Source organism: Echiichthys vipera, assembly GCF_963691815.1.
Source record: "Echiichthys vipera genome assembly, chromosome: 6".
NCBI lineage: Eukaryota > Metazoa > Chordata > Actinopteri > Perciformes > Trachinidae > Echiichthys > Echiichthys vipera.
In genome coordinates this window covers 14,826,444-14,841,490 of record NC_139831.1, presented here as the reverse complement: position 1 = coordinate 14,841,490, position 15,047 = coordinate 14,826,444, and the positions used below count along the sequence as shown (strand labels likewise).

The window sequence follows — 15,047 nt, the reverse complement described above, 5'->3', positions numbered from 1 at the left end:
ACACCTGGCTTGGATGTTAGTGAGAAGAAAAATGAATATCAGCAAAGTCGCTTATTGCTGTAGCAATAGATTATACTGCACCCAATCTGTTACAGCAGCAAGTAAGTCTGAAATAGTTATCATCATCAGTACAATTTACACACACAGGCAGTGATGCAGTGCATGTATGATGAAAACATGGTGAAGGGCATCCTGCAGGGGGTCCTTTTAAATAGTGCAGTTGCCTATCGTTATGATTACTGCAAAAATAACATTAACATAAATAATTTAGCTAGAGTCTGGGCCCTGAAGAATTGTACGCTGGTCTTTTATTTCCAGCTTGGTCACCAGACAAAAGGTTGGTATTGTACGATTCTGCAACAACATTTAACATTTTTGGCACCCTATTACATGTGCTTTCAGCTTACTCAATGTAAAATTATCAAAGGTAATATTACAAGTTCAGAGCAAGTGTACCAGTAGTCAGGTGTTGTACTGTATCTTAGCGTAGGGAGGAGGTCAGGCTGGATAGTTGGGTCAAACACACACCGAACCTCCAACCCGTTTGTGTCCCGTCCCATATCAAAGTGAAACTTAATTACATACTAGATGTATTTATTTTAAGCTAAACCTATCTATGTAGTTATAATGACTAAACCTAAGTAACTTTAATCCTTTTTGTTTGAATTCACAAAGTTAATCATGTGTTTAAAACTGCGACCTGAGCATCAAAAGGTGTTGGTATATAAAGAGTAGGGAATGAGAGTGGGTTGCAGAGGTTCAGGAATATCCATATTAATAGTATCTGTGGTTTGCAAAAATGTACAATGCCAACATTCTATTCTGGCGACCAGGTTGATTATTTCAGTGTCAACACATAGTTAAAACTGATAATAGAAACTTTGCAGCCAAACTGAGTTGTGTAAAAACACACAATAGTAATTAAGAGCAAGAATAAATGCTGTTATTAATGATATGATGGGATACTATTTCTGAGAGCTTGTCACCCTTTCATTGCCTCTGCATATGCAGAGCACATATAGTATCTGGCTCGTCAGGAGAACCATTCCAGACCACCTAACTACAATGAGGGTCGCTACTGAGATCACACATCAAAGTAATTAGACTGAGAATTTCATAATTGGCTCCATAGCTATTATTGAGTGTTTCTGAGCAGCAAAATGTGAGAAATAGAAACAAAGGAAAGGAAACAAAGGGTACGTTTCCAAAGCGTATCTGTTTGTGCCTTTCAAGGCTAAGCTGCTGAAGTAATGCAAGGAGTGAACATTTTCCTAATAGAGTTGGCAGAGACGGAGCAACCACCATAAGGAAAATATCTTGAGTGTATACAGAGGAGTTATATTTTATGTGCTGGTCCACAGTGAAAATGTAGAACGCAAAAGATTACCAGTGTTGTCTACCATTGGCCTAGTTATGCTTTGTAGACTTTAGACTTTTTTTTTTATCCGTCTGCAGTCCCCTGACAAAAATAGACTTCTGAAACATGTTCAGGAAGGACAAAAGAAACATCTTCCACCACCAAAGGAGTTTGAGCTGCATGTTATACAGAGCAATACTTTACTAGAACTTGAACAGAAGCACCATCCACACAGAGCTCATAATTAACATTTAGCCCAATTTAGCTCACTCAATACAAAGAAACTGCATTTGCAAGTGTTTCTGCGCAAAGAAATCTTCTTTTAGGACAAAGTTCCACAAAGCTGGGCCCAAAACTCTTAAAGCGTACATTGCCCTTTCTTATCACGAAGCAACAATCACCAAACTGAAAGCAATTTTTTTTTTTTTTTCTGTGATGGAACTACTTTGGCATAGAACTACCTTTATTTATTATACATGGGCCTGCAGTGTTAAGACCTACATTTCCTTTCAAATACTTTAGCTGTCAGACCATGACATTTTGTCTGAATAACATCATCATGATCGAATCCATTCTCAGCTGTCTTCATTAGTAAAACTGAGCTGGAGCTGGTCAAAAGTCATTCAAATTATGCATACCTCCACGTGTACGCATACATACTGATCACATAGTTACTGTCAACAAGCTGTCTATGGATCGAGTCACATGTATGTCAGGGCGATGAAGATCTGTCTTTTACTCTTACAACTGGTGCTCATGTAAGAAAGAACTGCTGCCCCCACCGGTGGGCGTCTGCTGCCCGGGGGAGGAGAAGCTCGCCAGAGGAATGACCTTGATAGGGTCCTCCTTCTTACTGCAGTGTCTATCCAGGGTGTTGTAGAACTGTGGCCGCTTGATCCCTTTGTCCAGTTCATCTCTTTTGGGCACAGACCTGCCCAGGGTATGGCGACCATCCATGACGCCCATGCCAACTATGTTAGCTTTTGCTCCCCTGGCGCAGCTCTGCTGGAAGCCGAAAGAGGGCATTGTACCGGTGATAGCGGTGGTGATAGGGGTGGAGGTGGGGCTGTTACTGCCAGGACCCTGGAACTGGGCCAAGGCTGGGGGCATCCAGCAGCTGTCAGAGTGGCCCAGTATTAGACACTCCTGGGTACAGGTCTCAGAGGCCTCAGCCAAGGCTTTCTGTAGGTTCACCTCAATGGCTGTAAAAAAGAAGAGGAGGAGAGATAGAAAAAGGAAAAGAAAAAGAAAAAGAAAAAAAAGACATTGTTAATCCAACAGGTCCAAACATACAGAGACTGCAAGGCTTTTACCGGGGCAAGACTGCATGAACTCATGAATCATAATGTAAATAGAAGAAAGGACCGACAAAATGTCAGCCTTTTAACAGCATGAAAGTCACTGATAAATGTTTAATTTCATCTTGTAATGAGAAAAACACCAGCAGAGCTTTTAATTTCCATCGGTATTCCCATGACTCTGTCTGTTTACCTACAATATGCAAGGAATTCCCTGTAGCTTAATTAGAGATAGAAAAAAAATGTATCTCGTTAGTGTCTTGGATTGGCTTTACTCTCTTAACAAAGCATTGTTTATTTTAATCAGTGTCAATGTGGCACACCTTAAACCATTCTGATCTCCCAGAATCCAAAATGAATCTGGTTAATTAAGAAAACTCTAACACTTTCTATGAAGACCACATCCTTAGTGCATTTTGGGGGCATTCATAGTTTGATTTAATCATCATTTAATCAGGCAGTTTCATAGAGTGTCCATAAGCAACTTAAACTTTCTAAATCATTGCAAATCATATCTCTAAGATTTTATGATTATTTTGTGCATCGGAAACATCATATGCGTTGTGATGAAGCATTACACGTGCGTTAGAAATCACTTTGAATGCCTTCATAATGCACTATAGATGCGGTCTTTATAGAAAGTCTCAAATACTCTACTTGGGGAAAAGAAAATCCCATTATCCCAGGATCCTGTAAGCATCTTAAGCATATTCAGGTACAACTAATATACATGGTTAATTGTGGCAGCATTTAGGTTTGCATGCATGGAAGGGAAGAAAAAAAAATTAAAAGGGAATGAGAAGTCAACTGGGCAAGGCTAAGCACTCATACTATCTTATTTCATTATCCCGGCACTGACATCACATGTGGAATGAGTCTGGGATGAGGCTTCAGCATTGAGCAATAAAGCCTGTCAAGCTAGATAATTAGAATGTAAAACAGTGCGCACCAAGGCAACCAGGAGCCTGCAGTATTATGTTTCCTAGGCCATGCAAACGAAAGAGGGGTCTTCATTCAAACATCACGTCTCTTCTCTAGGCCTCAGCTTCAAGCTGTCATGTAGAAATTATTTATTATATTTGCATAAGTAAGGAAGCCATGAATAATTAATTGGTCTTAGACCCCAGTATAAAGGGAGGACTATTTCATTCAGTTCCACAAACATCTACAAATCTTCTCGCCCCGTTGTTTATTGTTTTATGGCATTCTACAAAATGAAAATGTATATTGTGATTACTCTACTTTAGTGATACCAGTCCAGCCTCCCAAAACTATCAAGATTGTTGTATAACGCCCCAATGCACTCATTTTCTTTTTTGTATTTCCGTGCGACCGCAGATTGAATAGCACAGCGTCAACTTTAATTATGAGGGCAGTGTCTGAAAATGAGTCGCCGGGTATAAATTGTGAGGATATATTTGGAGTGCCCACGTGGAGTCAAATCTGTCCTCTCCATATTGAACTGGAGCCTTGGAGCAGGAGTGTATAAATCCCCTGGGCGGTAAATGTGTCACCTTTCAGAGGGTCACTAACTTCATTAAGGCAAAAATGGATGCTGCTTTCTCATTCTCTGAGCTAGCACAATAGGGTCGAGCCAAGTCTTGGCCATGCCCTGACTCAATCTCTCTCCAAGTGTTTTCTGCTGTTGGTGATGCCTTTTCAGGGTACTGTCATTTTTTGATGAGTTGATGCTATTAGCATTAACTCCTTATTCCACAAGCGTGCACTGTGACACACAAATACATGTTCCTAACAGAAACACCCACATTCAAAAGTGCATCTCTGCTAGATTCCCTCCCACCTCCTCAACTTTAAATGATCAGTGCAGCTGGAGGTAAAGCTTTCACGTGGCATACTTTACAAATGAAAGGGACGTCTGTGGCTCTGCGACTTCACACAGCTTGAACTCACAGCAGTTCTGTGTCAACAGCCGTCAGTGCCTACAAATTATGTATGCAATATCTCACATCAAGCCTTTCCAAAGAAGACATGGGCCTGTACTATTTTTTATTCCAGCTGGATAGTTTGGATAGGCGGTGGCGGGTTTGGGAGGGTGGGAACGTGAGTGATGTCGCTGACAGCTCTGGCTGCTTTCGTCAGCTAGAGGTATGCCGCAGCCTGCTTGTGATGCCGTTGTCTTTTGTATTCAGGGGAAACAACTGTACCCCGCGGAGCTTGCAGGAGGAATCACACATCACTGATGCCACGGATCCCCTGATGCTGAGAACATTCTTTTCTACGTTCCCTTCAAGAAAATTTGAATGGCAGACAAGTGGGGATAATGGCAAACAACTGGGTGTAATAGACAGCAAAGCTCGGATCAGACGCGTTCTCATTTAAGATGATTCATCTTCACTGAGCAGTGGTGTAAAAAAAAAACAAAAAAAACTTTGATACCTCTTTAGTTACTCTACAGACTGGACTTGAACATCTAACACTAGTTCACCTGCGATCACCCCAAATTAATCCAGGAATTAAGTGGTATTCAATTCATGTTCCGATTCAAAAGAGCCCGCAGGCTAATTTGAATGCCCTCTCATAAGGTTATCTATTATTTATGGTCTTGTTGTGGATTTCGAGACACCCCACAGTGCCACAGTCCTAGGTTTTCAAGTTGATCTTATGGTCATATGCAAGGTCAATACCAGTGGTAGCCTACAGCAATCTTGTTCTGCAACATCAACACATCCTTTGGCCAGCCACATATCGAACACCGTTGCATCCACCTTCAGCTGACCTTCCATCTGAGTGGTCAAACATTACAGCTTGTATAAACATTAGACATGTCTAAGAGAGAGGCAAGAGAACGCTGCATGGCATACAAAAGATTAGCAAAGAGAATGCTGTTTGAACTGCGTGAAAATGCAGCTTAGAATTAGACTGGACACTTTCTATCATGTGAGTACTTTAAAACCTTTAATTTAGAAATATAAGACAAAATAACTTGAATGTGTGTAATATTTTTCAATCCAGTGCAATTTTGAGGCCTATATTATTTTTTTTCACTCAGACTTAAGTTTCTGTTCTGTAAGCAGGGAAACAAATAACATCCGTATGACATAAACATCTCAACAATTAATCACCACATGAGTCTGCTAAATGCCCCTCTGAGCCAGTCTTAAGAAAACCTCCTTTAAAAATTGTGCATCTATTATTAGGTTTCATTATAGTATATGTATGCTCAACTTTTTGTGCGCAGACAACAAATGCATTTGTTGTAATATTCCAACCTGCTGGTTTGCAGGTGATTCATCAATAATAATGTTCCTTTAAGTGCAGCTCTGATACTGAACCATCCCAGAAAACAAATTCATGCTCTAATTTAAAACAATTAACTTTTGCATGCATGGCGCAGCAGTGTCTCCACTGAAAATCCTATTACAGAGGTAAATATAGGATTATTCTGGTTACATTTGTTGTATGTTTATGGCCATGTTTTTGTGGATATTAATTGAGGTTGTAATGCTGAAATAATAAGCAGTAATTCAGATTTTCTGGTCCATGATGTTACTGTACACAGTTGGTAATATAAAGATAATTGGTTACATTTCGGCACCAAAGTAATGTAATGATTGGATTCGGCCATGATAAACAGTAAATGGCTCAATCCCACGAGGTTTGTTCCATTGCTACCTTACCAACTAGATGTTGGAATGTTGACATTACATTTTACCTTTTTATTCTACTGGTGTGCTTTCAATCTCACTCATTTTTTTCTCTAATGGCCATGAAATCCATTGTTGCAAATAGTAATTCTGACAGGCAGACACACATGCACGCAGCCAGGATCCGTATTAGCCAGCCTTTCAGAACAATGGCATGAGATATTTAACATGACAGCTGATGATATTTACTGACAGAGCTAGTTACATCTTGATGAGCTTCACATGAAGGTCTGCACACATATCACGATTCCACTTATTATTTCAGCATGCACAAACTCATTATTGCTAATTAAAAGGATAATTGCATGCAACTAGGACATTAAATTCCTCAAACAGCCATCAGGAAGGTGGACTACGCCTCTGACTCATTCTGCGGTGTTAATTGGTGCAGTCTATTCATTCTTTTAGCCTGGAATGTATATTCATCAAACCTACGTATTGTCGAATGAAAGCTTTATCACATGCTGTAGGCTATATTTAAAATATATTTTTTGTGTTGCGTGTTTAGTGTACACATCTAGCTCATGGATGCAGTACTGTCTCACTGTTTTTTTATTTTTATTATTTTATGTTTTAGCTGTGATCTATGGGATTGAAGGTTTTTTATTTTATTCTCAAAATTCTTATTTTGCTGTCAAAGGTTTTGATACAAGGGCTGTCAATGCAACACAGTTGTTTTATCCCAACATTCACTGCAAAGATCAATTTTTTTTTCTTTCTAACACACAAACACTCACGAAAGTGGTAAAGTTCACACATATTCCAAAAATGTCAGTATGCCAAGAAAATAAACATTTGACCACCCAAAGTATTATCAACAAGAGCTTTGCTCTTTCAGTCTTAATTGCAACAGGTATAATGTTGCCAGAAAATAAAAGAAAACCATCCTGGAGTACAACAAGTACTACAGCTATCATGAGTGCAAAAATATTATCATTATCATATATTGTGTGATAAGGGATGAGATGAGAGCAGAAGAGTGAGAGGAAAGAAGACACAGAGGGTACATGAGCATGGGTCTTGCATCTAGAGAGAGACCAATAGGAAGAAACCCGAGAATATGGAAGATTCTTTCAAACAAATAGGATCACAGTCGAAATAATTGGGTTTGTAATTACCAAGACTTTATCACTTCACTCGGCCTTATACCCACCAAACGTACAATCTGGATAAGCAAATGGATGGTCATTAATAATAATAGCGCTATTAAAACTCCTTGGTATTGCACTGAAAATAGATGGCATTACATCCACCACAGCTCTGGCAATCATCATTTGAAGTAGAGACTAATGTCTCACTTTCACAGAATTATAAACACAAGACAGTCCACTTAAATTCAAGATTCTATACAAGATATGGCAAAGCTCACAAAACTCTACTTTCTGAATGAATGGAAACTTTATGAAATGGTTAGAAGTACTGCACATACATCCCTTTCACGAAGAAATGACAATATGCACGCTCAGAGACAAGGTCTGTGACTTCTCTGGAAAAAGCCTGTCTCTATGGCAATGAGTCTGAAAATTCACTTTTCTCTGCACGTCAGACTCAAATGCTATTTGGTTTTCTTTACTTTTATCAGAAGGAGGTACAGTATAATCCCTGGCCGAGGCAATAAGAGCTGTCATTGTCACTGCTGACAAGGGCGTGGAGGAGGGAGTAAATATTCCATTTTAGCAATAAAACTTGCCGTGCTCTTTGGAAGGTAGATATCAGCTGTGCTGCAGAGGTCAGTGGTGCCATGTAGGAGGCTGACATGAATTAAGATCTATGAGGAGACGTGCTGGGATTAAGCTACTGTAAAATTGTATTAACAAGATTTTATTACAGTAGAGAATGTGGAATAAAACAATAGAAATATCGCCGCACGGTCTTCATCTAAAAGCCATTCTCATCAGCTACGAACCGCATGCCAGTGAATGGTAATGAGTTACCGATGATAATAGTGTGGTGGATTTTTCCACTGAAACATAAATTTCAGAGCAATTCTGTGCAGTAACAATACAAAGAGAGATATAAGAAATGGCAAAGCCCATTTACTCTTTTAGGACAAATAGTGCCAGATGCAATGAATGGCCTTTTTTTAAAGGAGACAATGTGACGCAGATAAGAGGGGAGCGAGGTTGTCCATATATACTCTAGACTAATTACTTTTGATGCATTTACTGAGACGCCGTTTGAACACGGCGAGTCTCTGAGCCACATACGTATTTATCAGCACTTGTGGGACCTATACAGTTCTTCGCCTGTAATCCATCTAGCCTTGTCTGCTCTCGACCCCTTTTGCTTTCCTAGTGTTTGACCCATTGTAACTGAAAGTAATTGCAGGCAGAAAACAACATCTAATGATTACTTTATCTGGGAGTCTGAGAGAAAGTGAAAAGTCACAGACAGGTACTTTCAACAAAAGGAGGAGGCCTTTTTGTTCCCGACACACAATTTCAGACAACAAAGAATATTATTGACTTGGCTGAGATTAGAACACCAAAACAAATAACAAAGCACGGAAAGAGGACAAAGTGCACAAAGAGAGAAAAGATCTCTTGAACAACCCAGTGCCAAGCACTTGCTTCTTTCTTTTTGTTGCCATTGATTAAAAGTATGTTTTAAGGGTGAAGCATCCATTTCTCCACTGAGAATATACAACAGCAACACAATGTACAGGCTTAATTTAATGTTAATTCCTTCATCTCAGAGTCACCTTTGTTGTCAGAGTGAGAAAAGAAACAACTCAAATTTTCAGTCAAATTTCACCTCAGCCTAAAATGTTTACGAAAAAAGCATGCCCCAGCATCAACAACAGTAATTGTGTGATTTGCATCAACAGGGAGTAAAGTTGGGATGGTAGAACACAGACACAGCTTTCATCTTCACTCTTGACTTTTTTGTGTGTGACATTGGTTGATTACATCTCCTTCATTATGTCTGGACTGCTATTGGGCCTCCCCACCCAAGGACAGGATGCTGGTGTCACCATCAACACAATCAGGCCTGGCCAAATACCCAGTGTGGGCCAGATAGATGAGAGGTGCAAACACCATAACAATCTGCAATCAGCGCTCATCACCATAATAAAACACAGAGGAGGAGGTGCAGAGTTTCTATGGGGGGTAAAGACACAAGACATGCTCCTGTAGTTGCACAGCCCCCCCCCCCCCCCCCCCCACTGACACACACACACACACACACACACACACACACACACACACACACACACACACACACACACACACACACACACACACACACACACACACACACACACACAGACACACACCAGTGCTCTCTGTTTAAAATATCATACAAGAGCAGCCATTCATTCTCTCCTTTGCGAGTCGGCACAAACGCTGGACGATCATGCTGTGGATATACTGTAGGTGCGCTGTCACTGTCAAAGAAGCAATACATAAATGCATATTTATAAGAATAAAAAAATGTGAATCCACCTTAAAATTCATTGCACATGGATGAATGTCTGAGAATTACCATATTGTGTAGATAATGTGAGGTCTGGGAAATGAAAATAAAGACCGCAGTGTGGAAAAGGAAGTGAAATATTTTTTAGAGGGATTAAGAAAGAAAGGAAAATCGACTGATTAAGTGGGACCTGACAAAGCTGTTTGATATTTGCGCGAAGATTGAATGGTTCCAGCTGGAATACTATCTAAACAATCATGAGTTTTTTGTTAAATGACTTTGATCTAAAAATGTAAATGTCACTTATAACACTCTTAGATTTCATTACATTTTTTTTAATTAAAAGCAGATTTGGAAGCATAAGCAGGTCCTCAAAGAAAAGAATAAACCTGTTGCATTAGGAGCTGATGCAACCACGGGATGTTTTCAGATAATGGCTAATAAAAATGAAGCCTCGGCCTCACATGATGGAGGAGAGGCGAGGGTGACAAACTGTACAGCAGCCGCCATCGTGCTACATCCTGTGTCATGTAACAAGCAAATTCATCACACTGACCCATTGCCCCCAATTATTATGGAAAACAAGAATGAATCAAATTAACATTGAAGAAGCTCTCGGATGTAGCAGCCTGTCTGTATAGCCGATGGATTCAGCAGGAGAAGAAGAGAGGGTAATAAACAAGGTGCCACTGCATATGCTATATATCTTGCAGTCATTGATGATTAGCTCTGTTTTCCCTTAGCCATATATTACTGTTATTACCTCCATGGCCAGGCAGATAGGAAGTGGATACAAAAGCATCGTGAAGCCCATCTTTCAACGGATAACTGGCAGGCTGAAAACCACTCAGCACCAGCGGCGGCAAGATTTCAGTGCATGAGTGATCTGGGCATGGTGGAAATTGTAATCTCTTATATGACAGAGCTCAGAGGAGGACCTGCTGTATAGTTTGTGTTGTGATTTTCCAGGCTGTGTGTTTATTGTACAGTGAAGTGAAATCATTCAGCTTAGTCACAAAAAAAGGAGCCTCTCTTCAGATGTCAACAGCTCAAGTCCTCGTGTTCTGTCCTACGAGGCAATCGTGAAAATGTGTAATCTAAATTATATGAGGTGTATACATGTCAGGAGCAGACACTCGTGCTATTCTGCTTCCTTTTCTTCCTCCATTTTCAAAATATTATGAGGACAGCTTAGGCATGAATGCAGGCTGTATACGGTATTAGTCACAGCCATTAGTGCTGAGCAAACTTATACTTGGAATATCAATGTGTGGTGTAGCTTGGTAAAGGTTTTAACATGAGGGGCAGACTCTCTCTAGATCCCCCTGTGCATGTACACTTTAAAGGTTTTCCTTTTCCGGAGTGCCACAGACCCTCCTCCGGGGACAACTATTAATTTTTCACTGAAACCTCCCCTGAATAATGAATTCTGTCCTATTTATACGCTGTGATAAGTCCACTGAATGTCTAAAAAGGGGTTATCATGAATAGGGTAAGGCTTTCAGAGAAAGACCTGTTCCTGCTTAACATGTTTAATTCATCCGCGTCACCATGTTCTTGAAAGCAGGAGAGAAGTCATATAATGTATCAGTGGCAAACATGAAAGAAGACCCAAGCAGCACATTCAATAAATCACAGCTTTACTTTTACTGTTTTGATGTTGACTGTCACAATCCTCCACCCAAACACCAGCTGTTGAAAGTTCAGATATGCCTTTTACTCCCCCAGGCCCTGCTGACAGATATGCTCTCACTAAAATCACAGAGGTACTCAGTGGCTGGCTTGTGTTAATGTTTCTGTCACTACGCACTTTATTTGGGGTGTGTTGAGTGCAGGCATTGTCAACTAAGATTCCCAACAGCGAGAGCAACATACAGATAGACACACCAGGGAGGAGAGAGTGTGTGTAAAATGGCAGTAGCTGAAACATAAGCAAAAAAAGAATCATGCAAGTTCATTGCATAAGTAATTAAATAAAACAGGAATGTGTTTTGCAGTCTATGAGGAAAAACAACTGGAATACGTAAAATAGCTGTTGTTTCAATTGACTTCAATTTATTCCAGGATAGATAAAGCCTCATTTTGCTCCTGTTTGTATAATCACTCCAAGTGAAGGAAACCATTCATTACAATTTCACTCTCAGGCCAAATAACCATAAGGCTGTCTCATCATAAAAACTGTTCCTCTTGCATAAACACAATTGCCATTACAGCCACTTTTATCACATGGTGCTGTTGACACAAATTAACTGGACATAATAGACGTGTGGTGATCTTATTTAATACACAGTCAAGCATTTTTGAATCATGCAACATGCAATCATAACTGAATGCAATTAGAATTTAGTTTGCATTCAGTTCTTGTTTTATGCTGAGAAGTTGCACACAGAGTATTGAATTGCTGAATGAAATAAATTGGCCAAACGTAGTTCCTAAAAATAATTTGGCTTATTCCTGTTATTTATATATTTGTCATAACTGTCATTGTTCTAGATTTGATCTAAATATATTGTTAGAAATTTTCATCACAAGGCAATCAAACCATTTGGGCTGAAAAAGCTCCTTTAGTGCCTTCAGTACTGCTTTCATTTCTTGGGTGGCAAGTCTAACAGCTCCTCTTTGGTTTCTAAACAGCCTCAACAGAAAAAGAAAAAAAGAGTATAATAAAATAAAAGGGCAAAAGCATAAAGTAGGTTCCCTGATTGTGTTCCGTCTGTGATGATGAAGAGAATGCTCCAGTGGTCACAACAGTCCACAGAGGAGGAGACGGTGAAAATAGCCGTGCAACTACTTTGCTCCAGAGACTGCCAGCAACCCATTGACCTCAATGTCTTTTATGCTGTTTAGCCTAGAGTGCTGACTATCAGATATTAACACTCAGAGTCTTTGATTTTGTGTGTCTGTCCGGCCCTGAGGACACTTGTATACATCGTTTGTCCCCGGGTCCTATCCTCTTTATGTCAGGCATTTCATCCTCCTCTAAAACGACAAACACCCACAAATAGGCAAGGGTATGTAACATTTCTTTTGCCTGGCATCTAGTATCGACTTTAATGTTGACATGTCTTAGCAGAAGCATGAAGAGCCAGGAAGTGCAAGAAAAAGCCCCGAATGTCTCTAACATGTCCGGTTGTTTGTAGAATTGTGGGAGAAAATTGCCAGCGCTTCCTGGCTCGTTACCACCACCACGATGACATCACTATAGCCAATTTCATCCTGCAGTTTATTTCAAGCCACTGCGTTTGTTTGTGTGTGTGTGTCTGTGTGGGTGTGTGGGTGTGTGTGTGTGTGTGTGTGTGTGTCTGTGACGAGAGAAACAGGTTCGCCCTCTATGTAATTCAGTGTGTGAAGGCGCCACTACCCATCTCTATGATAATTTCCTATTCACTATGAGCAAAGGCAGCAACACTGATACAATTCATTTCCCTTTTATTAACTGGTGCGGAAATGTTGGGCCCCGCAGAAGTGACTTCTGACGTCTTCTGGGGCTGAGGGGTGGCAGAGTTTGTTTTACGGGTGGAAGGAGAGAGCTATAATCCAGGGAAGACGATTTTGGGAAGCGTGCATCCATAATAATGTATTTTGCCGGACTAGAGGCTGAACATTTAGTGGCCAGCAGTTCCAATTATACACTGGCCTTATCTAATAAAATAGAAATGACTCGTCACCTCTCTCAGTTTCTGGCAAAGTTTCAGTATCACAGTCTGTGTCTTGTTTGCATTACTTGTTTGAGTTTCATGTGTGACATCCAGAAGTCAAGTCCAGTCAATCACAGTGACATTCAATTCACTTAAATTCATGACTCCCCACCAGCCTGCCATTTTAATCTGAGGCTGACGTCCTCTTTATTTTTTGTCACCCCCCGACTCCTTCCTCTCGCCGCTCTGATATTACTAATTATTTCAAACTATCAGGTAGACAGTTTCAATTTCAATTAAATCTTGTCTTCTGCACTGACCTTGGGGTGGGGAACGGGGTTGCTCTCTCAGCCCTGAACACTTTCTCTGGCCGTTATGGTTGCCATTTAAGAAGGAATTTAAACTCAGTTTTAGCCTGACTTCGGTGAATACATGCTGTGCTCGCTCTTGTCAAGACTGGAGTGTGCTCAGTATATGTATTCCAGGAAAACATTTAATGTGATAATTGAAAGTGGCCCAATTAAGGCTTCAAGGCATAACTGGCTACTATGATACATCCTCGGGTACCCATGAAGAGAAAATTTACAGCCATAAGCAGCTAATCTAGCTGTCTGGTATGGGTTGTGAATGTTAATGCACTGATGTTACAATGACATATTGGGTGATGGTAGTGTACAAACATTATCTTTTGCTCACAACAAGAGTGTAAATGAAGCCATAAAATCTCTGTATGGGGAGCTAATATGTGCACTCCATAATCAAAATGATAATACGTTCTGCAAAAAAAGCATACAGGCAAATGGAATAGTAGAGCCTGCTGCAAAAACAGAGGGCACCATGTATGTAAGAAAAACAATTATGTGATATTGACAGCTAGTGCAATCAAAGGCTCCCCTGCCAGACTCAATGAGGTGCCAATCAACTGAGTGTCTCTGCCTCACGTTGCCACTGCTGCCTTTCATTTTAGAGTCAGAGGAGATTCTGCCGTGGTGAATCATCAGTCAATAGCTCAGAGCTGATGGTTAATGCTGATTGATGATATTCACCCCCCTCCCTCCTCCAAACACTCATACACATACACACAGACTCATCTGCAACCTAAAATCAGGTAGGGAAATGAGGGTGAAACAAGCAAGCTAGGTCTGCATTTGAAATTATTATTTTTATTATTAGAATTATTTGTTTTTGTTGTATAGTATCAGTATGGTAAGTTCAGTAGATGTAGGAATAAGTCAAAACCTTGCTTCCAATAACATTGTTCTGAACATTTCTCTGAACTGGCTTTAAAGCCTCTGTCACCATGTTTTTATGACTTTATTGTGTCTCTTTGCAAGAAACCGATTGCTCATTGAACGTTACCAAAGGTCGTCCATGATTGATTCAAGCTCTAATTAATGTGATTATTAAAATAAATGAAAGAGCACCAGATACTTTCCCATCCCCTGGAATAATGTGAGAATTAGAATGTCATTCAAAGCATGGCAATAGCCAACACAATGTATTGGTATCGAAAAACAATTTCATACCTTGTAATTAGTGTGATTCTATCAAATGTGACATTTCTATCACCACAGTATTCTGCCTTGCACTTCCTTTTCCTTACCTGTGGTGGCTCACACATGACCAGAATAATAGAGCAGAAGAAACGCTCCTCAACAACGAAAACCGATAA

The 15,047-nt window shown here is 40.2% G+C and overlaps 1 protein-coding gene across 1 annotated transcript in view; it reads right to left on the bottom strand.

Annotated features, from left to right (window-relative positions):
- Window positions 1–2,098: 2,098 nt before the first annotated feature.
- The window catches only part of pcdh11 (protocadherin 11), a gene marked incomplete at both ends in the record, with an annotated part of 126,960 nt that continues 114,011 nt past the window's right edge, over window positions 2,099–15,047 (bottom strand). Inside the window, one exon of the mRNA XM_083915831.1 lies at window positions 2,099–2,559. Within this exon, the coding sequence (XP_083771957.1) occupies window positions 2,099–2,559 (461 nt within the window). The remainder of the gene's footprint in view (window positions 2,560–15,047) is intronic.